The following is a 20,378-nucleotide window of genomic DNA, read 5'->3' as shown; positions in this document are numbered from 1 at the left end:
ATACGAGGAGCAGAAAAGGGGGGAAAATAAGAGGAGGATCAAAAGTGTGGAAATATGAGGAGCAAGAAAAGTGGGAAAAACACGAGGAGAAGAAAAAGGGGAGAACAATACGAGGAGGAAAAAAAGAAAAGAAAAGAAAAATTCGAGGAGCAGACAAGGGGGAAAAATAAGAGGAGGATCAAAAGTGTGGAAATACGAGGAGCACGAAAAGTGGGAAAAACACGAGGAGAAGAAAAAGGGGAGAACAATACGAGGAGCAAAAAGAAAAAGAAAAATACGAGGAGCAGACAAGGGGGGAAAATAAGAGGAGGATCAAAAGTGTGGAAATACGAGGAGCAAGAAAAGTGGGAAAAACACGAGGAGAAGAAAAAGGGGAGAACAATACGAGGAGCGAAAAAAAAAAAAAAGAAAAATACGAGGAGCAGAAAAGGGGGAAAAATAAGAGGAGGATCAAAAGTGTGGAAATACGAGGAACAAGAAAGGTTTGAAAAACCCGAGGCGAAGAAAAAAGGGAGAAGAATACGAGGAGCAAAAAAAAAAAAAAGAAAAAGAAAAATACGAGGAGCAGACAAGGGGGGAAAATAAGAGGAGGATCAAAAGTGTGGAAATACGAGGAGCAAGAAAAGTGGGAAAAACACGAGGAGAAGAAAAAGGGGAGAACAATACGAGGAGCAAAAAAAAAGAAAAATACGAGGAGCAGACAAGGGGGGAAAATAAGAGGAGGATCAAAAGTGTGGAAATACGAGGAGCAAGAAAAGTGTGAAAAATCCCAGGAGCAGGAAAAGGGGAGAAAAATACGAAGAGCAAAAAAAAAAAAAAAAAACAGAAAAATACGAGGAGCAGAAAAGTGTGAAAAATAACAGGAGCATCAAAAGTGTGAAAATACGAGGAGCAAGAAAAGTGTGAAAAATCCCAGGAGCAGGAAAAGGGGAGAAAAATACGAGGAGCAAAAAAAAAAAAAAAAAAGACGAGGAGCATGAAAATGTGTGAAAAATGGGAGGAGCATGAAAAGGTGTTAAAAATGCGAGGAGCAAAAAAAAAAAAAAAACAAGAAAAACACGAGGAGCATGAAAAGGTGTGAAAAATGCGAGGAGCATGAAAAGGTGTGAAAAATGCGAGGAGCCAAAAAAAAAAAATCCCCTGAGAGTTCTGCCCCGCCCTCTCCTCTATCATCTTAAGCTGCTGGGCAATGTGATCATCACACATATTTTCACATCCTTTAAAAAAAACATAGTTTTAAAAAAAATGCCTAAATGTAAATGGATGCAAAGTCAGACATTTACAAACAAAAAGGTTCAGAGCAGACTTTGGTTTCATTCAAACCAGAAACACTCTTAAAAAGCATTACAGAGAGTAAGGACAGTGCAGAGAGCAGGAACAACGTGGCTAGAATCTAGTAAATGCATGTGAAATTCTACCATAGAGTTTGTTTTCAATCCATGTGGAGGGGAGGGTGCGAGGGAGGGGAACATTATTACAGTCCCCCAGGGGTGTCTCCTCCTCTGACAGGCCATCATCATACAACAGTGAGTCGGATGGGGTGGACACGGCCAGGTCCAAGTAGTCCTGGAAGGGAGAGAGACCTGGTCACTCCTGGAGCAGGTCATTGCTGGACATGCCCACCCCTCCCCACCCCCGCCCTGCCTGATAGCAGAAGCCCCAGCCGAGTCCCACCCCGCACCTATCAACCTCTCGCCAGATCTGAGCCCCTGGCCAGGTCTGTCAGCATGAGTTCCCCCAGCCTCTGGTCCTCATCACAGAAAATCACCTCTTGGAGGCAGAAATGTGTTCCCTCATTGTTCTGGTCCTCTCTCTGCAGCGCTAGGGGCACCAGGCCCAGCACTGGAGAACAGGCCTTTTTATAAAACCTGAGGCTCTGGGATTGCAGTCCCGTGACTCATGTGGGAAGGCCAAGACACATTCCCCATCTGCTCCACACTTTCTGGCTTCCCTCCAGGCACTCCTGCCATCTCCAATATCAAGTCAGGACAAAGAAATCTGAGTCATCGGTGTGGGTTTTGCATAAGATGCTGCTAGAGGCTTCAGCTCCCAAGCAGGATGATTTGTGAGGACCGGCTACTTCCACTGCCCTGGTTAAAGGTGTCAAGAATGCTTCCAGTGTGTTTCTGGCTGGTTCTCAGCACTGTTCTAGGAAAGCTGTTTGTAGGCATCAGCTATTACCTCTGTTTAGGGCAAATCATAGGATGTGCCCAAACGATACACCAAGGTTGGGTTTTATTCCAAGGGGCCCAGTCCATGCATCTTGCCTTCCATGTTTGGAGAAATGACAACTTTCAGTAACTGTGTCAATTTAAGGATGAAACCACCAGAGGGCAAGCAAGGTCTGTGTCTATTTTCTTTACTTGCATCCCCAGCATCTAAGGCAGAATACAGGAGGCAGCCCATTGCCCAATCAATATTAGTGAAAACTGTGTTGATTTCCTCTATCACCTAGAGTTGTAAACTGGAGGCACACAGATATGTTGTTTGGCCCACACTGAGCTTTTGGAAATTGCTATAAAAACTGGGAAACATAAACATCCCTTAAAAAGCCCTGGCATGCTGGCACTCTTATTCCTACAGGTTACATTGTCTATGGTAACAGGTCCTTCAGAGCCAGCTGGTAGGTTACTATTTGTCACAGTTTCCACTGCTCCCTTCACTTCCCACCCCTAGCCAGACCCTTCATAGAATCTGAATTTAGGACACATTCATTCCAACTTTACTTCCTCAAGTTCCATTATTGAAAATAATTTTGTTTGGCTTTGGCATATCTTCTTCCCACCCCTGTCTGTGGAGGGCTCTTCCTAAGTGTCAAGGTAAAAATCCTGGTTTCTCCCTAATTTCAAGAAGTCCAAGAGGCCTGGATTAAGGATAAAGGTTCGTGCCCGCCCCGCCCCCTGCCCCCAGTCTGCCCTGCCCCCTACCAGGAGACGACATGACCATCTCACTCTGCACAGCCGCACTCTGCCTTTGTATTGGGAATTCCATGAACTGGGGTGAGGGAAGTGGCACCAGGGATTGGCTCCGGGTACTCACTCTGCTCTTAACCATCATCTTAGATATCTAGGTCTTTGCTGATGTTGGCAAACACTGGCCTCTTGTCTGGTTCCCGCTTCCAGCACTGCAGCATTAGACTGTACCTGGTGAGACAAACAGGTGGGTGGTGACAATCCAGCAAGGATTGCCCAGTCACAACCACCACACCCAGTACAGTGCACCTGGGCCCCAGAGGCTCTGGTCCAAAATCCCAAAGCTGTTCCTGTGTCACTGACATCCTTCTCTGAGTTGGGCCAGGGTATGATGGGTCAGCAGGGGCTCACAGTGTCTGGCGCTGTGGTCCAGCCATGCTTGTTATGGCAGCTAACGCAGAAATGCCAGTCCTTAAAACTCTTATGAAGGATGAACTGTGTATGAACACAAAAACCTGCCAAGCACACTCTGTCTTGCACCTCCCTCCCTCCCTCCCCTGGGGCTCTGGCAGGGCTGCAGGGGCCACCTTGTGGGTGAGTGCTGGGCCTGTGCCTGCCAGTCTAGGGTGCCCAGGGAGGCAGCACCTACTCACCCTTGCACTCCCACAGCCCTGAGCCAGGCACATGGCAGGTGCATGACAGACTTTGTAGAATGAATGGACCAGTGTGTGTCTAACTATGGACGACCCCCTTCTCATGTGTTCTCAACCTGTTCTCCAAGGATCATCTGATGGAACCACCATTTGATGAGAAGATTCTGGTGCCCTCGAGCTGAAGTCCAGGTGCCATCTGCCTGCTCTTTGTCTGCCTTGGTGTCTCCACTTGGGCGCTCCCCTGTATGTACCCCTGGGGCCATTCTGAATTACCTGCCCCTCCCCAAGCATCCTGGGACAGGTCTCTAGCCTTAGACTGAAGCTGCTCCCTCATCCTTCCACCACCTCTCCTGGGGTCCTGCTCCCCCTCAGCTTGTAAGTCCCCCCAGGAGGCCCACCCAGCCCCCAGTGGAATCTGGGTCCCCAGCATCTGCCATCATGCCCAAGGGTGGTTCTCTGTCATCTGTGCCTTTGTCTTAGCCCGTTGCTTCCAGCTGCCCAGCTCGCCTAGGGCTGGCACCCAGGGCTGCCCAGCAGTGGGAAAGGATGAGTGTGCATGACCCCACCCCTCCAAAACCTGGAGTGTCAGTGGCTGGGGAGGCTGGACCAGAGAAAGCATGCTCACATCTCCTCGCTGCAGTTGTCTGGCCTCTCCATCCGATAGCCTGTCTTCAGAAGGTTGAAGAGCCGCTCTGGAGGAATCCCAGGGTAGGGGTTGCCGCCCAGGGTCACAATCTCCCACAGCAGGACACCAAAGGACCACCTGCAGAACCAGAGGGCCAATGAGCGACTGCACTGAGTCTGTGGCATCCTCAGCGCCCCAGATATCCTCCCCCTGAGCAGCAACAGGACCCGAGTTCCCTGTACAGAGAGTGGTCCAAGTGCCCACAGTTTCAGCCTAGGCTGACCAGACAGATGGAAGTGGAATGGAGGCGGGACCAGGTGTCTGCCTGCCCTGCCCCAACCCCCTGGCAAGCTGCTGCCCAAGCTCAGCCCCCATATCCAAAAAGGGCAGGTGGCTGACCCCTGAGGTGAAGCTCTGTAGCATCAGAGACGGCACAGGGAATGCAAATGAGCACAGTGAAAAGCAGGTCAAACTGAGGCCACAGGGCACCAGGGCACTCTGCAAAACCCCTTCACCTTTTCTGTGTGCCTGGAAATTTTCATAAGATGTTAAAAGGAAAAAACACTGCAATGGGAAAATATCAACTGTGAGGGAAAATTTACTGTCAAGTGGGGACAAAATCATCACAAAACAGCATTATCACACAAGCCCGTTTACAGTAATAAAGAATGCCTGCATGCCACGGACAACTCTAGGCAAGGCCTGTGAGTGCTGGCCGTAGTTATTTTGGGATGGTGGGGCCCCATTGACTTTTAGTCTCATTATGCTTTCCCCTGCATTTCCAGTTGTTTTACAGTCCACTTGGTAATCAGAACACAGCTGTTAAAACTGTTTAAGAATTGCCTTTTCACAGCCTACTTTATTTAAAACATGCAAGGCTGTTTACAGCAGAACATTTGGAAACAAGTCTGTTGTGGTTTTCAAAACAATTGAGAATGCAGTTGGACTTGGAAGACTTGAGTTTTGGTCTTGGAGCAGTTTGGGTACCGGAAACCCATTCAAGGTCACTCCACCCTAAACCTGTCTCTGGGTGGGGACCAGTCTCCAGGGACCTGCTTGAAGCCCGCTCACACTCAGGCTCACAGAGAGGGAACTGTTCAGCTGGGACTGTGTGTCACTGAGATGTCCAAAGAGAGGGCAGGGGAGGTGGGGGAGGCAAGGGGGCTGCAGCTATGGCTCACATCCTCATGCATTCCACCGTGGCACTCAGAACTACTGCCTGGGCCTTTGCCATTTGCTGTGTGAGTACACAAAGCTTCCCCATCCACAGCCCCCCAGTTTGGGGAGGTCACTCTGGACGGCTGGAATGAGCTGACAGGGACTCAGGGCAACTCTGTTCCCCAGCAGAGCTGCCCAGACAGGTGCATACATGTAACCTCCACCCCAGGAAGGCAACACCCAGACTCACACATCACTCTGGGTGGTGTAGATATGATCAAAGAGGGACTCAATGGCCATCCACTTGACTGGGATCCGACCCTAAGGAAGGAGTGAAAGAAAGGCATTAACGTTGCTCTGAGATCCTAGGAACTGGTGTGTGTGGGGGACACATCTCAGGCTCTTTCAGCTCTTAGGGAACACTGAGTAATGACTCCAGTGTGTTCCTGGGTAGAGGCCAGCAGCCCAGCCTCACAGGGGCTGGAGTCCTAGCCCCGCCTTCCTAGGCTTGGCTGAGACCCCCGAGGGAGTCAGTCGGCCTGCCCACAGCTATACAAGGTGTGCTGGTCATGCACCACATCCCAAGGAATTGATGCTAAGTGCAAGCCAGGCCCCACTGTGGTCACTTCTCGGGAGATCAGGGGCACTGCACCCTGGGTGCTGCCCAGTGGGTAGGCTGGAAGCACTTCCATCAAGATCTCCCCTGATTTCTGAGGGTGAAGGGGTCTGGGAAGCCAACATCCAGTGTTTCCATCTTGGGAATTTCTGACACAAATGAACACACTAAAGGCCTTTCTAAGAAGCTCTGAGCGAAGAAATCAATGTGAGTGTCTTGAGTCTGATTTTTCCCTTATTTTATCCCAGGGCCCTTTTAGCATCCTCTAAAAGACTGTCCTCCACCATGGAGAGGCTGGAGTTCAACCTAACAAATCCTTTCTAATGCAACTTAAGAAATAGCTTTTTGGTACAAATAGATCAGCGGGCTTTCCTGGTGGCTCAGTGGTAAAGAATCCACCTGCAGTGCAGGAGATGCGGGTTTGATCCATGGGTCAGGAAGATACCCTGGAGGAGGAAATGGCAACCCACTCCAGTATTCTTGCCTGGGGAATTCCATAGACAGAGGATCCTGCTGGGCTACAGTCCATGGGTCGCAAAGAGTCAGACACGACTGATCGATTAAACAACAACAAACAGGTCAGCATCAAGGCACAATCAATTAAAAAAAAGGCATTTGCTTTGGATTTTAATGCATTTATTGTACTTCTTTTTTTTTTTTTAAAGTACTATTTAGGATTCATACCCTACATGAAGTGTGACTGCTTCGAGGGTGTGTGTTTCTAACAATGCAACCTGCAGGCTGTGCTCTCAGGGGCCGAGCTTGGGCACCTTGTGCTTCCTTGCTGGGTGACACAGGGCCTTCCCGAGGACCAGTGCATCAACAGGAAGTTCCATCCAGCCCCCTCCACGGGGTAGGGAGCACCCCTCTCCACTTCCCCTTCAGCACTTCTAAGATGTGCTGTCACAACAGAAACCCCACAAGAAATCAAATGTCATCCTCACAGCCCCAGGAGCACCTGGGCTTCACTCGCCCCTCAGAGCAAAGCTGAAGTGTATGTCGTGGCTTTCTGTGTTTTTCTTTTTGAGCAGCATCTGTTCTGAATGCCAGCTTAGCTGTGTGTCTTGAGGGGGCCTGTGATCTTCCCTGTCTAGTCTGTCACAGGGAGGCTACTAGAAAGGGGTTGGGAGGATAGCAGCACCAAGAAAGTCAAGACCAATGTCACAGGGAAGGGGACCATACCAGGGAACCAGGTTTCCCAAGAAGGTCCCCGAACCACCTGTTTTAGTGACTTGGAAAAAGCTTCCCAAATCTCTACACTGTAACTCTGGACTTTGTCTCCAGGATCCTCCTGATTGCCTTCCAAACTCACTTAGTCAGCCGTTCCTAGGCCCTTGGACCAGGAGCATACCCTGCTGTAAAGTGGTTCAATCCTTTCTGTAAAGAATGACTAGCAAGCTTGGGTTTAATTCATTTCTTTTCCCCAAGCAAAGGACTAAAGTTACACAGAAAGTAAAACAGTGACCTTCACTCTGCAGCAGTGAGAGGAGCAACTGCAGACAAGAAGATTGTTATTTCTGCAGTGGTGGGTGACCTTTAGAAGTGATAGTGATGAAAAGTGAGAGAAGCTGCAGGAACCCCACTCCCAGCAGGGAGCTCCAAAACAGCACGTGTGGCTGTGAGGAAGAGAAGGAACAGGCTCAAGACTGAGTCCTACTCTGGGTCTCTGGGGACCCAGGACTAGGAAAGAGTTCGGGGATGAGGACTGGAAGTTTGCACTCTAAAAACCCGCTTTATCTTCCTCAGATCAAAATCTGTCCCCACCCTGTGGGCTCCCTGACCATGCCCTCTGCCCTCAGGCCATCACACCCCAGAGCCTGGTACCTTGCTCCTCTTCACGTAGGAATCCTCTTCATAAACATCTCGGGACAGACCAAAATCTGAGATTTTCATCCTGTGGCCCTCGGCTACCAGGATGTTTCTGGCTGCCAAGTCCCGATGGACAAGCTGTGGAAAAGACAACAGCAGGGACCCCTGAACCCCGGGCCAATCGCTGGCGGAGGGGGCGCGGGGCTGGGGCGGCACGCACCTTCATCTCAGCCAGGTACTGGATCCCTTGTGAGATCTGCCAGGCAAAGGAGACAAGGTCGCCCATGGTCAGGGCCTGCTCCTCCAGGTTGTCCAGGTAACTGGAGTTGCGGCTGCCCCCGCTGCCCACGTAGCCAGGTCCCGCCTTGCGGCTCTCTCGGAGGAAGCCCCGCAGGGAGCCGTACTTGGCATACTCCACGATGAGGAGCAGTGGCCCTAGGGGCAGAGCAGTAGGTACGTGGGCTGGCTGCTTAGGTGACCCTGGGCAGGCAGAAGTTGGGCCAGCACGGGGCAATCGCTTCCAGCAGCCTGAGGACTCAAGCCTCAGCTCACTCTCCCATCACTCTGCTCTCCACCTTGCAGCACTATGTTACTTCAGTCATGTCTGACTCTTTGTGACCCTATAGACTGTAGCCTGCCAAGCTCCTCTGTCCATGGGATTTTCCAGGCAAGAAGAGTGGAGTAGGTTGTCATGTCCCCCTCCAAGGGATCTTCCTGACTCAGGGATTGAACCCAAGTCTTTTACATCTCCTGCATTGGCAGGCAGGTTCTTTATCACTAGTGCCACTTGGGAAGCTCCTCCATCTTGCAGGGGCTTTGGATTCCAAAGCCAGCTGCCTGGACAGTTGACCACAACCTCTTTCCTGGGTGTCCAGGGCAAGCAGTCACTGCATTTGAAGCTGCCCTGGGAGATAACCACTGCTGCTCGGATGTCAGGAACTTTCTGTACCCCTGGTCTTGCCACAGTATGGCCTGGGGACAGCTGATGGAGGCAGAGGTTCTGGACTGCCCCTGGCCACCCTCTCCCTGCCCTGCCTGCTCTCAGGCCACAGTCCTCCCCGAGGCCCGGCCCTGAGTGCTACTGGTGCCCCTGCTGCTCTCTCCCTGTCGGCCTCCCATCTCCCTCACACCCGAAATACACATGCACCCACGCGCACATGCACACACACACAGACACACACACACACACAAAGTGGGAGGCCCCCAGGGTGGCAAAGCAGTTTTGGAAGACTAATAGAGCAAAATGCTCTTATGTGAAAAATGATCTGCCATTGCCTTTGCCACCCCAGGCTGGGGTGGGGTTGAGATCACCTGGAGGTTATGGCATATCTAGTAGGTGCCCAGGAGACACTGCTCATCTCTGGACTTCCCTGTCTTAAGGGCTCGGCCTGGGGCAGGGTGCTGACAACCAGGATGTCGCCAGAGACCCCAGGGAACACTCCTGTGGCAGCCCTCATGGTCCACTGACACACAAGTTTCAGGCAAGGGCCAGAGAAACCATGCTTCCAGGAAGAGAGAGGACAGGTGCCAGAGAAGAAAAGGATGGGGATGAGGGAGAATGCAGAATGGAGCAGCCCAGAGCCCCTGGCTTGTGCCCAGCAGCTGCTAGTCCCCGGCTGGTCTTACCATCCTGGCTGCAGGCCCCGTACAGCTTGATGACTTGCGGGTGGTTGACCTGCTTCAGGAGGTTGAACTCTGATAGCAGGTCCCACAGCTCGCTTGGGGAGGCATTCTCTGAAATGCACAGAAACAAAGCAGGTCACAAAGTCCCTGCTACCACCATGCTGGGTCACAGGCGCAAACGAGGGGTCTACACAGACTTGTCTCCTTCCCAGACATCCTACTCAGGTTCAGACTGAGGCCTGCCAGGACCTCACTGCTTGGAGCTACTCTCAGCCCATGGGAGGGTCAACAGCGGCCTCAATTGCCTACAGGGAGTAAGAACCAGAGGAGCGCACTTCCATGTGAGCAGAGTCTTTCCATGGAAAGCCTTCTGGGCTGGGCTATGCATGCAAATGGCATTATTTCCCTGCAATCACCATCTCTCAAAGACAGTGGCGTTAACCCTTCATTAACCCTTCTGGGGAGGTAAAGGGACTCCCTGGTGTCCCCAAACACCTGCCAACCAAGCACTTGGCAAAGGGGGGTGAGGCCCTGGAGAAAGGTGAAGGCCATGAGACTTCACAGAAGTCGTCTTGCCATGCTGAGTGTGTGTTTTCCAAGGGCAGAGATAGTTGTGCTCAGGAGCTTGGGTGTGGAGGTCTCCTGGCCAACTGTCCTCCTGGGTCATGGCCCCACATCCCACTGCCCAGTTGTGCCACTGCCTCTGGCTGTAGACTTGTCTGGAAATGAGAAGACAGCTGCAAGATGGGGCATTGGAACCCTTTGGACCACACATGAGTGACCCAGGGCCAGTCTCACTGTGCCCTCTTAGGGCCTGGGGTCTCATAGACAAGGGGCAACCCCAGTCTGAGGGCCTGGGTAAGTACACAAAAGTACCCGGCACTGCATGGCTCCCCGACTGCTGAACATCAGAGTGCATCAGCCTAAAATGTGCCCATCACATGGCCACTGGGCCCTCAGTTGGTCAAGCTGAGGCAGAACTCAGCCATGGCAGAGGACTGTCTACCCAGTCCCTGCTGAGAAGCAGCAGTGAGGATACCCAGCATGTGCTAAGACTGGGGCAGTGCTGGCCCACTAAGGGCTGGGGGGGATGGGGACTGGGAAAGGCAGGGACCTGGGGGACAGGGGCCAGTCCTTACAGGTGGTCTCTTCACCAGGACCTCAGTGGACGCTTGGCGAAAGAAATTAATGGGGCAGACTGAGGTGGGGAGAGCTGTCGGTTTTGAACTTAAGGGCTTTTAATTTAAACTCGGATCTTTACCCAACATTGATACACAAGCAACATGGCTCTGAAAGCTTTCAAGGGAGGAATGTCTTACCCTGCTTCTCCAGGGACCACACCAGCCCACATCATCCATGGTGGAGGTCCCTAGACTGCAGCCACTCAAGAAGAGCAGGGGAGGCGTATTGGTTCTTCAGGAGGCAGCAGGCTGATTGCCAGAGTCCTGGCTGTCATAAGGGCTTCATCCACCCACTGGGGCCCCCGCAGGTGTGAGTGGCAGAGCCCCCTGTGTACTGCCTGGGCACGTACCTTTCAGCATCTTCACAGCCACAGTCGTGTACCCTGCTTTGCCTTTCAGCCGAAAGGCTGTGGCCTTGACCACTTTTCCAAATTCACCTTCTCCCAGAGTTTGTCCAAGCACCAAGTTCTTCCGTGGGAATTCCCACTTGGGATCCTCCTACATTGGGTTTGAAGGAAAAAGAGAGGGAAGAGAGATGGCGAAGGTAAGAAGAAAGGAAGAAGGCAAGAGCCGGCGGACAAGCTCCGTGTGCAGACGGCCGACTGTCACCTGAAGTGACAGGTGACAGTCACCATGTCCAAGGGCAAGACCCCACAGTCAGGCCCTGAGGTGCCATGACAAGATGCGTCCCCCCACAGGAAGGCAGGTGTTGCCACAGACTGGCTGGACTCCGTATGCTCATACCCTCACTGGCCTCCATCTACTATAGATGCCCTGGGCCACCTCAGGCCCAGGGCCTGGTATCTCCAGTGAGAGAGTCAGGGTTTACTCAGCACCCACAGGTGCTCACAGGGGGACCACAGCCTCTTCCCTGGGACTCAGGCCCAAGCCTCATGGCACCACCTCTGTTTTGGACACCAGGCACTGACAGTGGCCCAGGCTCCAGGACTTCCAAGAGAACTCAAGTGGCAGCTGTGGCCCCAGTTGCCTACCAGCCCTGCACTCCCAGCTACAGGATGGGGTGTCAAGAACACCTTCCTGGTGTGGCAGCCTCTAGAAAGTTACCACTGTGCCCCTCAGGTACCCCCCCATCCCTCCCTGACAATGTGTGGAAGAGTCTGCTCCTCCCACAGCCCAGCCACTGGCCAGAACTTGCACACACCGGCCTTCCCAACACACCATGCCCACTGAAGACCCCTCTGGGGTGGGGTCTTCCCAGACCCCAAGACTGGCTCGAAGACCTGAACTCTGGGGATGCTGAAGCCTGTCTGGAACCTGCCTTCCCGTCAGCACTGGATGCCCAGGTCCCCAAGTCTTGCTGTGGCTGGGTGTGGGCATGGCTCCATGGGCTGCTTATGATGTGCCTGGCAGGCTCGCCTAACCCACAGACACACACTGGTGACCCACTGCCCCCCCCCCCCCAGGGACCAGAACCCTGTGTTCTTACGTCTGGGAGCAGAGGCAGGCTCCTCTAAGCACCACGGCCAGGGGCGCCTTCCAGCCAGCTCCCCAGGTGTCCTGGTGTCTCAGCTTCCCCAATAACCCATGTTGTTTGTTCTTTAAGTTGCAAAAGAGGCAGTCGTGTCTGACTCCCATGGACTGTAGCCAGGCTCCTCTGTCCATGAGATTCTCCAGTCAAGAATACTGGAGTGGGTTGCCATTTCCTCCTCTACCAAGAATCCATAGTCAGGCTCAAAGGTGACAACAGAGTCACCACCACCCTGGTGTCCACACTGCACTGGATAACAGCTGACTGCACATAAAGACTGGGCTAAGAGGGGATATCTCTCATTTGTTTCTCTTTAAAAGTGCTAAAACCCCAAAGTGTCCTCCCCACGTTATGTAAGACAGAACTAAGGCCAAAGGGTCGAATAATGTGTCTAAGACCTCAGAGCTGGTCAGTGTGGTCCTGGGCCTCTGGCCCAGCTCTGGCTTCTCTGCACTCTGGGCTAGAGGCTGAAAGTGGTCCGTGCCCCGCCCCCCCCCCACAGAAGAACCTCTCTCATTGTGTGTCTCAGCACAAACCGTCAGGGCATATAAGGGAATCAAATGGCTCGTCCCTGGGCCACGAGGGCCATTCCCAGATGTGGTGGCCACAGAGGCCTCCTTCCTGACTTTGCTGGTTCCAAACACTCAGCAGGTGGGAGGTCTCCAGCCCCCAGTCCCCATAGTATTTCAGTCTCCTCAGCAAAAACACTGGAGGGCAGACAGGCGGAGGAGCAGCCTGGCCGGGCAGGAGGTGGTGTCTGAGCCTCCCACACTAACTGCAGGCCCAGACCATGCCATGGAGGAGGAGGCTTGGGCTGATTCTCCCCTCTTGGCAGGCCAGTCACAGAGTCCTGGGGCCAGGCTCCCCTGATGGTGCCTGAGAGGCCTCTCAGCAACCCCACTCTCCAAGCCACAGACAGAATCCCCTCCTGGCTGCGGCCAGGCCCCCCACCTGCCAGTCTCTCTCGCCTGGATGGGGACAGTGTTTCATCATGGGGCTCCTACCCAACAGACTCCCCAGCAGAGCGACCCGTGGAAATGAAGGCAGAACATCAGCCTCCAGCCCTAGGGTGGTCCTACCTTCTGAGAATAAAACCCACACACTCCTCCTCAGGGCCTCCCCCAAGGCTGCATCCTCCAGCACTTGGGGCCTCCGTAGGAGATATCTTAGGTGGGTACAGCATGGCCTGCCCTCTCCTTGGAGCCTAATGGCCCAGATCTCAGTCATTTAAATCCACACCCATCCTTTTCCACACTGATTCACGCTCTCTGCCCCACCCCTGCCTTCTGCCCTCCCTGAAAGACATCTCGGTGGAGGTTAGAAGACAGCTGGAAGCTCACGAGGTCCTCCTGGCAGGCAAGGATGCAACAACCCCAAGGGCCCTGCCCCTTCTGCCCCCCCCTCCTTCCCCAGCTGCCCTAGACCAGAGGCTACCCACATGGCTACCTGGAAGGGCTGCCTCCCTGGCCCTGCTGCCACATGGAGAACCTCACCGGGATCTTGAAGGTGTCCACTGAGACCTGGTTCTCCATGGAGTCCAGAGAGGGCCGGCAGGCACCAGATGAGGAGTAGCTGACCGGAAAAGCTTGGGCGGGTCGACAGAAGGTCATCTCAGCCGAGGCAATGGGCGGCTTGTGGGCATTCTTGCGGTAGCGGTGGATGCAGAAGGTGGACAGCAGCACAGACAGCAGCACAGATACGATGGAGAAGACCACAGCTGCCGTGATCACTGTGCAGCAGAGGTCATCACGCAGGGTGTCTGCAGGCGAGTAGGGGCTGTGAGAGTAGACACCCCACAAGGGGGACCCCCAATACCCAACAGAGCCACACCTGTGACAGCCAGGAAGTGGCTGCTGTGACCGACTGTGAGCTGCCTGCCAACACTCCTGACCCATGGCAGGTACTGTTCTGTATGTTTTTGCTACAAGAGACTATTATTGCCCTTTTCTGGAAGGAATGAGCATTTATAAACATCCTGCCTGAGGTCACACACCAGAGGTTGTGCACCCCTGCACCTCCCCCACCCTGGAACGTTGCACTGAAGCCAGAGGCCCAGGGGCCCGGGGGGTGGGAGAAGTTCTTCTCCTGCATTCCTAATATCTTCTGTATTTTCTTCATGTTCAATATATAGTGGAGAGGAAAGACAAGTGGCCCAGGATCTGGGCCATGCAATGACCACCCAAATGCCAGAAAAGCTCCCCATGTGTTCAGTGGGGCCCCTCTGTTCTAGAAGAAGCACCTGGAGGGTGCTGGGAGGGGGGACCCAGCTGGCCAATGCCACAGGCCCAGGAAAGGCTCTACACAGGCACAGTCTGAGGAGATGCTGAGCTATTTGGTGGAATAACTAGTTTTCCAGCCCAATCTTTATTATAGAACTTGAGGCCAGGGAATTCTTTGGTGGTCCAGCAGTTAGGACAAGGAGCTTTCACGGCTGTGGCCAAGATTCAATCCCTGGTTGGGCACCTAAGATCCCATAAGCCTTGCCAAAAAAAAAAAAAAAAAAAAAGGAACTTCGGGCCACAAGGCAGTCTTAGTAGCCTTGAGCCAGCTCCTTGTCTGCACACATGGGGGAACCAAGACCCCAGGGAAGGAGGAAGATCTCCTAGGTTTCTCTTCCTTCCTGCAATCTTCTCCCTTGCTCCCTGGAGGCTCAGGGAGGTGTGGGGATCCCGGCCAGCTGTGCCCCCCACCCCCCCCACCCCCAATGCACCTTGGCTATCCTCCGGCTCGCAGAAGCACTTCTTCTTCTCAGGGAAGCAGTTGCAGATACCGAAGCCAGCTTTAATCCCCCGGCGCTCCCCAGGTTCGTGCCCACCAATGATGCTGCCGCCCCCTGAGGACAGATACCACCCACTCAGCAGCCCACTCTCAGCCTCCAGGGGGACCTGGCCAGCCAGGACCACCAGACAGGATCATGAGAGGCCCCTCCCCACCTGATGTCAGCACTCTCACGCCCAGGGAGCACAGTGAGATCAGAAGTCTAGGTCACCCCAGGCAAGAGCCTCAGCATGCATGCATGTGTGCTAAGTCGCTTCAGTCAGGTCGACTCTTTGCAACACTGTGGACTGTAGCCCACCAAGCTCCTCTGTCCATGAGATTCTCCAGGCAAAAATACTGGAGTGGGTCACCAGGCCCTTCTTCAGGGGATCTTCCCAATCCAGAGATCAAACCTGCGCATCTCCTACATTGGCAGGTGGGTTTCTTTACCACTAGCGCCATCTGGGAAGCCCCAGTTGCAGCATGATGAGCCCCCAAACCAGCTCCCTGGCTGCAGCAGGTGAGAGGAGGAACCCACAGGCTGCCCTGGGCCCAGGTCAAGGTCCACACTTGGTTACTTTTCAGAAGCAGAAAAGGGGCAGAGGGGGCAGCTGGCAGTCAGCAAAACGGGGGACAGGGAGTCGTGCCCCATGAGTTGGCTAGAGCAACACTGGAAGGGTGTGGGTCAAGCCAGCAAGCTCTAATTTGGGGGGAGGAGCGCCTTTATTAAAAAAAAATGTTAGGAAAGGGCTCAGCACGCAAAACCCAGAAGCTTGGCTGGTCTGGCTGAAATGCAGGTGAGAGTCCAAGCCCCTTTAGCTTGTTACTCCCCCCACCCAATCAGGCTCCTGCTCGCTCAGAGTCACGGTGCAGGCTCATCGGGCTGCTTACGGAGGCAGTCCTGGGGGCAGATGTTGGGGTCTCTGCTCTCCACGGCATCACAGTGTCCATCGGGGCAGGTCCTGATGCTGGGGGAGCAGGTGGAGAAGTTCCTGGTTATCCCTACAACACAGAGTGGGCAGTTATGACCACAAGGGAGCAGCTGCCCTGTTCAGACTGCAGAGCCAGGAGGGTCACACCCCAGGGCCTTCCAGGTCAACCCTGTACCCCACCCCATCCCCTGCAAGGAAGAGCAAACTGAGATCTGAGCAGAGAAGAACCACACACAGAGCCCTACCAGCAGGGCATCCCTGAGGTACAGGGCAGCCAGGATGGTGGGGGCCAGAGGAGCCAGGCAGTCCCAGAGCTGTGCCAGGCTCACATCAGAGAGGCCAGAAGAGACCAGATGAGGCTGGGACCCTCTCTAGGCTGCACTGTGGGTGGGACCCTCAGATTGGTGGGCCCAGCTGGCAGCCAGTTACTGTCCACACCCAAGGCTGCTCAGGTCCCTCCTATTTGGGTCCATGTCCCCTGGGCTGGGACCTCCTGGGTAGAGCCTCTCTGAAGACCACTTTGGATATTTTGAATTATTTTAAGGTTTGTGTTTTCATGAAGTAAAGCCAACCATAAATGACATGTCAACAGTGTAGTCTACCTTAATTCCTCCACTTCTTGGATGCACAGTAATATTACCAAGAGATCTTCGAAAAGTGTCTGTGAACTATGTGTTTAAAAGCATTGGGTGAATGGGGGAAGAGTGGGGAGAAGGGATAGTCAGGGAGTTTGGGATACACATGTATACACACTATATTTAAAATAACCAACCAGAACCTACTGTATAGCACATGGAACTCTGCTCAATATGCTATAAAAACCTCAACGGAAAAAGGATTCGAAAAAGAATATATACACGTATATGTATACCTGAATCACTATGCTGTACACTGGAAACTGACACAACATTGTTCATCAACTATGCTCCAATATAACATAAAAAGTTAAAAAAAAAGAGAAGGCATTGGGTGAATATAGTGGCTCAGATAGTAAAGCGTCTGCCTGTAATGCTGGAGACCTGAGTTTGATCTCTGGCTTGGGACAGTCCCTGGAGAAGGAAATGGCTACCACTCCAGTATTCTTGTCAGAGAATTCCATGGACAGAGGAGCCTGGTGGGCTACAGTCCACAGAGTCCCAAAGAGTCAGACACGAGTGAGCGACTAACACTTTCAATTTCACATTCACAACTGCACATGTATTTATGTGTATATGGGTAGAGAAATGGATATATACATGTTAATTACCATCTGGTTTAGGCACCAATACAGAAATTCAGAATTTTAGAATAAAGTAAAAAGAAAACACACACATCTCAACTTTGGCCCCGACCTTCTCAAGTCCAGAGCGAGCTCAGTCTCAGGCACCTGTGATCCCATCGGTGATAAACAGTTGGAAGGTTCTCTGTTCCCTGCGCTCGTGACCACCCTCTCCTGGCATCAGGAGCCACGGCAGGGACCAAGCGCAGGGGAGGACTAGATGGGCAGGGGTGGGGGGTGTCACAGAGGCTGGCAGGGCCTGCATGCACAGACCCTACTCCCCCTCAGCCCCCATCACACTCCCCACCGCCTGGCTCTGCCCAGGGCCTACCTTTGCCATCTCCCTGTCTCCACTCGCACCTGCCTGTCAGAGAGCCCAGGCCACCGCATTCCTCACATTCGGGCTGCCTCTTGCTGACCACGCAGGACAGGGGGCAGCCAGGCTCTTCAGGCATGTCTAGGGGTGGCAGAAAGCAGTCATGGGGGGCCAGCCTGCCATGGGCACCCATGGGTGCAGGCAGCACTGGCTGGAGCTGTCCCGAGTTGAGCCCAGAGGGGAGGCAGTCACTAAACTCTGGGGGCGCAGGGTAGTGAGGGGGCTGCTGGGGGAGGGGTGGCATCATAGTCACACAGCAGGGGCAGCTAAGGGGCTGAGTATGGAGTGGGGATGGGAGGTGGCCAGACTCATCCAGGGACACGCAGGACACCCAATTAAACTTGAACTTCAGAGAACAGTGAATACCTGCTTTGTGTAAATATGGCCCTAATATCACAGGGACATAGGGGAGTTTGTCTTCTAATTCACTGCAAAGGCTGCACGAGATGTACTTACACCACAATAATTGCTTGTTGTTTACCTGAAATTCACACTCAACCTGGGTCCTATATTGTACCTGGCAGCCCTAAAACAAGTGCACAGGTAGGTCCTGCTGACAGAGGCGATGGGCAGCAGCGGCCACCCACAATGCTGTCACACTGGACTAAACTGTGTCATACCTCCCCCATCATCCTTCCAGTGCAGCTGTGCGCTGTTTTCTCATCTTACAGAGAAGGAGGCTCAAGAAAGCCCACTGGTCAGTGACGGGGTATAGGACGGCACCCTTCTGCAGGAACAGCCCGAGGCTCTGCCACGCCCCATCCACCCTGACCCTTCCCGCAGCCGGGCACTCACACATCCCTTCCACGGTAACGAGCAGCAGGGCCTGGGCTTGCTGGTGGGTTGGTTTCTCGGTGGCCACCACTGTGTACTGGAGCTGGGAACACTCGGGCCGCTGCAAGGCCTCCGTGTCATTCACGAACAGGGTCCCCGAGGTGTCCTCAGCTGAGGTGACCATCCCCAGGGCGCTGCAGTTGGCGCTGGAGGGCTGCAGCCTGTACTGCACTTGGATGCCGCTGAACTCCTGGCAGTTTTCCACGCAGACTTTCCCAATCTAGGCATGGGATCACGGAACCCTTAGCCAGGTGAGTAGACCACCTGGGACAGTGGCTGGAGGGGCTCCATGCCAGCTGAGTCCCAGGACAGTTTCCCACTCAGCCCAGAGATGGTGGCCCCCAATCTCCCCATCCTCCATGCCCCTGGAATCTGCAGACCCATCTGCCTGCCTGGCCTGGCCTGGCCCTGCGCAGACCGTGACACCACCCTTCATCCCTGCTCCTGGGAGCCGGAGGTGAAAAGAACACAGGGTGCCGGGCTTTGGTTTAGGGACTGGCCCTCCAGGGAGGCGCTTGCTGGCTTGCCCGGCTCACCCCTCACTTGCTCCCTCATTTGGGCACAGAGGCAGCCTGGATGCCTCCCACACACCTCCCTCCCCTCTGGGCAGGGGCCGTCGTGCTCTGGGCACCACTAGGGTCCATCCTCAGTGTCCTGCCTGGGTCACCTGCCTGGTCAGCCAGAGCACAGCACCCGGGCCATAATTCACACAGCAGGGTTACTGTCCCACCCAGGTCCTGGAGCCTCCTCCGAGACTTGGGCCGGAACCCCTGGGAGAGAAGGGATACTTCTCCAGGGATGCCTCATGGCCACAGTGGTCACTGGGGCCTGAACTCTCCTTTTCCCTCCCTCACCACCCAAGGTGGAGTTAGGGCTGCTGGGGCTTGAGATCAGAAGCTCTGACCAGTCAAGGTCGAGGGCTGCGGGCCTGGCGGCAGTGATGGCACAGGGCCCCCTGCTTGCAGCCACAGGCCAGGCCCTTGCTCAGCCTTGCTCAGGCCCAGGGCAGAGCCAGGCTCCACCAAGCCCACTCCTCATACCACAACAAAACCACCTCCTAGGCTCCGAGCACTTCCTTGTACAGAGCAGGTTCACTTCCACTTTCTCCTGTGATCCTCAAAATTGCCTGAGATCACCACCTTCAATTTATAATCATGAATACTAAGGGGGGGCTGGTGAGAGACAGCAGTGTGTGTAAGGCTGGGCCAAGACTCGGGTCTCTGCACCCTCGTGAGTCCAGGCACAGGGAAAGACTTAGTCGTCAGGGGTGGGCGGTGTTGCAGAGGCTGGCAGGGCCCGCCCTCTCAGACCCCACTCCCACTCAGCCCTCATCACCCTCCCCACTGCCTGGCTCTGCTGACACACCCCTGGCAATGCCTATGCCTGCCTCAGCCCCCCTGGACACCCCTCAGGGCCCCCTGCTTCGTCACCTCTCACCAGCCTTGCCCTCTGCTTCCAGGAAAGGCCTGGCGGGGGTGGCAAGTGGGGTGGCCTGGCCACGTCCAAGGATGTGGCTCTTCTTGTGCTGGGTCCTAAGTGGCTGCCAGGAGCGGAGGTGGCATGGGAACCAACCACAGAAACTGGCAAAGCCACTGTCCTAATTAGGAGATGACCCTAAATGGGATATTCTAAAGGGCACATGGCCACAGCTATGCCATTAGGAGAATGCAGTATGTTAAGTCATGCCTGCCATAACTGCAAGTAAACTTTAAAAAGTGCTTCAGAGAAACATTCTAGAAAGAATTGCACCAAAACGTTAAACACTGGCTGATATGAGGAAAAGAGATCACTCTTATCTATCCCTTATATCCTTTTGATGAATTCTTACCACTTCCCTTTTTTTCTACTTCTAATCACTATTTTCTGATGACAAATGCAAAATAAGCTCTAGCAAACAGACTTGCAGGAAAGTAGGAAATAGAAGCACTTCCTGTCTTTCCTTGCAGAGGTCTCCACTAATGCCTATGTTTGCACACTTGGAAATTTCTGGCAATGAAGACTTGGTTTTGAACATATGGAGCCACCTAAGACCAATACTTCTGCAAACTACTTTTCCCACTTCATTCACCAGGAATGTCTTTCCAAGTCAGCATAGATTTAACTGGCACTGCTCTTTCATTAGTAAAAAATGTAAACATGCTGAGAAGGGAGAGGG

At 53.6% G+C, this 20,378-nt stretch overlaps 1 protein-coding gene across 1 annotated transcript in view; it reads right to left on the bottom strand.

Moving 5' to 3' along the window:
* Positions 1 to 1,294: 1,294 nt before the first annotated feature.
* The window catches only part of LOC122691268 (proto-oncogene tyrosine-protein kinase receptor Ret-like), a 49,157-nt gene continuing 30,073 nt past the window's right edge, over positions 1,295 to 20,378 (bottom strand). The window contains 14 exon segments of the mRNA XM_043897920.1: positions 1,295 to 1,566; positions 3,040 to 3,063; positions 3,065 to 3,143; positions 4,191 to 4,328; positions 5,599 to 5,669; positions 7,789 to 7,911; positions 7,994 to 8,208; positions 9,400 to 9,507; positions 10,928 to 11,075; positions 13,560 to 13,825; positions 14,777 to 14,899; positions 15,715 to 15,825; positions 17,345 to 17,470; positions 18,185 to 18,443. Of these exon segments, the coding sequence (XP_043753855.1) occupies positions 1,387 to 1,566; positions 3,040 to 3,063; positions 3,065 to 3,143; positions 4,191 to 4,328; positions 5,599 to 5,669; positions 7,789 to 7,911; positions 7,994 to 8,208; positions 9,400 to 9,507; positions 10,928 to 11,075; positions 13,560 to 13,825; positions 14,777 to 14,899; positions 15,715 to 15,825; positions 17,345 to 17,470; positions 18,185 to 18,443 (1,971 nt within the window). The 3' untranslated portion in view covers positions 1,295 to 1,386.

Source organism: Cervus elaphus, unplaced genomic scaffold, assembly GCF_910594005.1.
Source record: "Cervus elaphus unplaced genomic scaffold, mCerEla1.1, whole genome shotgun sequence".
NCBI lineage: Eukaryota > Metazoa > Chordata > Mammalia > Artiodactyla > Cervidae > Cervus > Cervus elaphus.
This window is presented reverse-complemented; position numbering and strand designations above follow the sequence as displayed.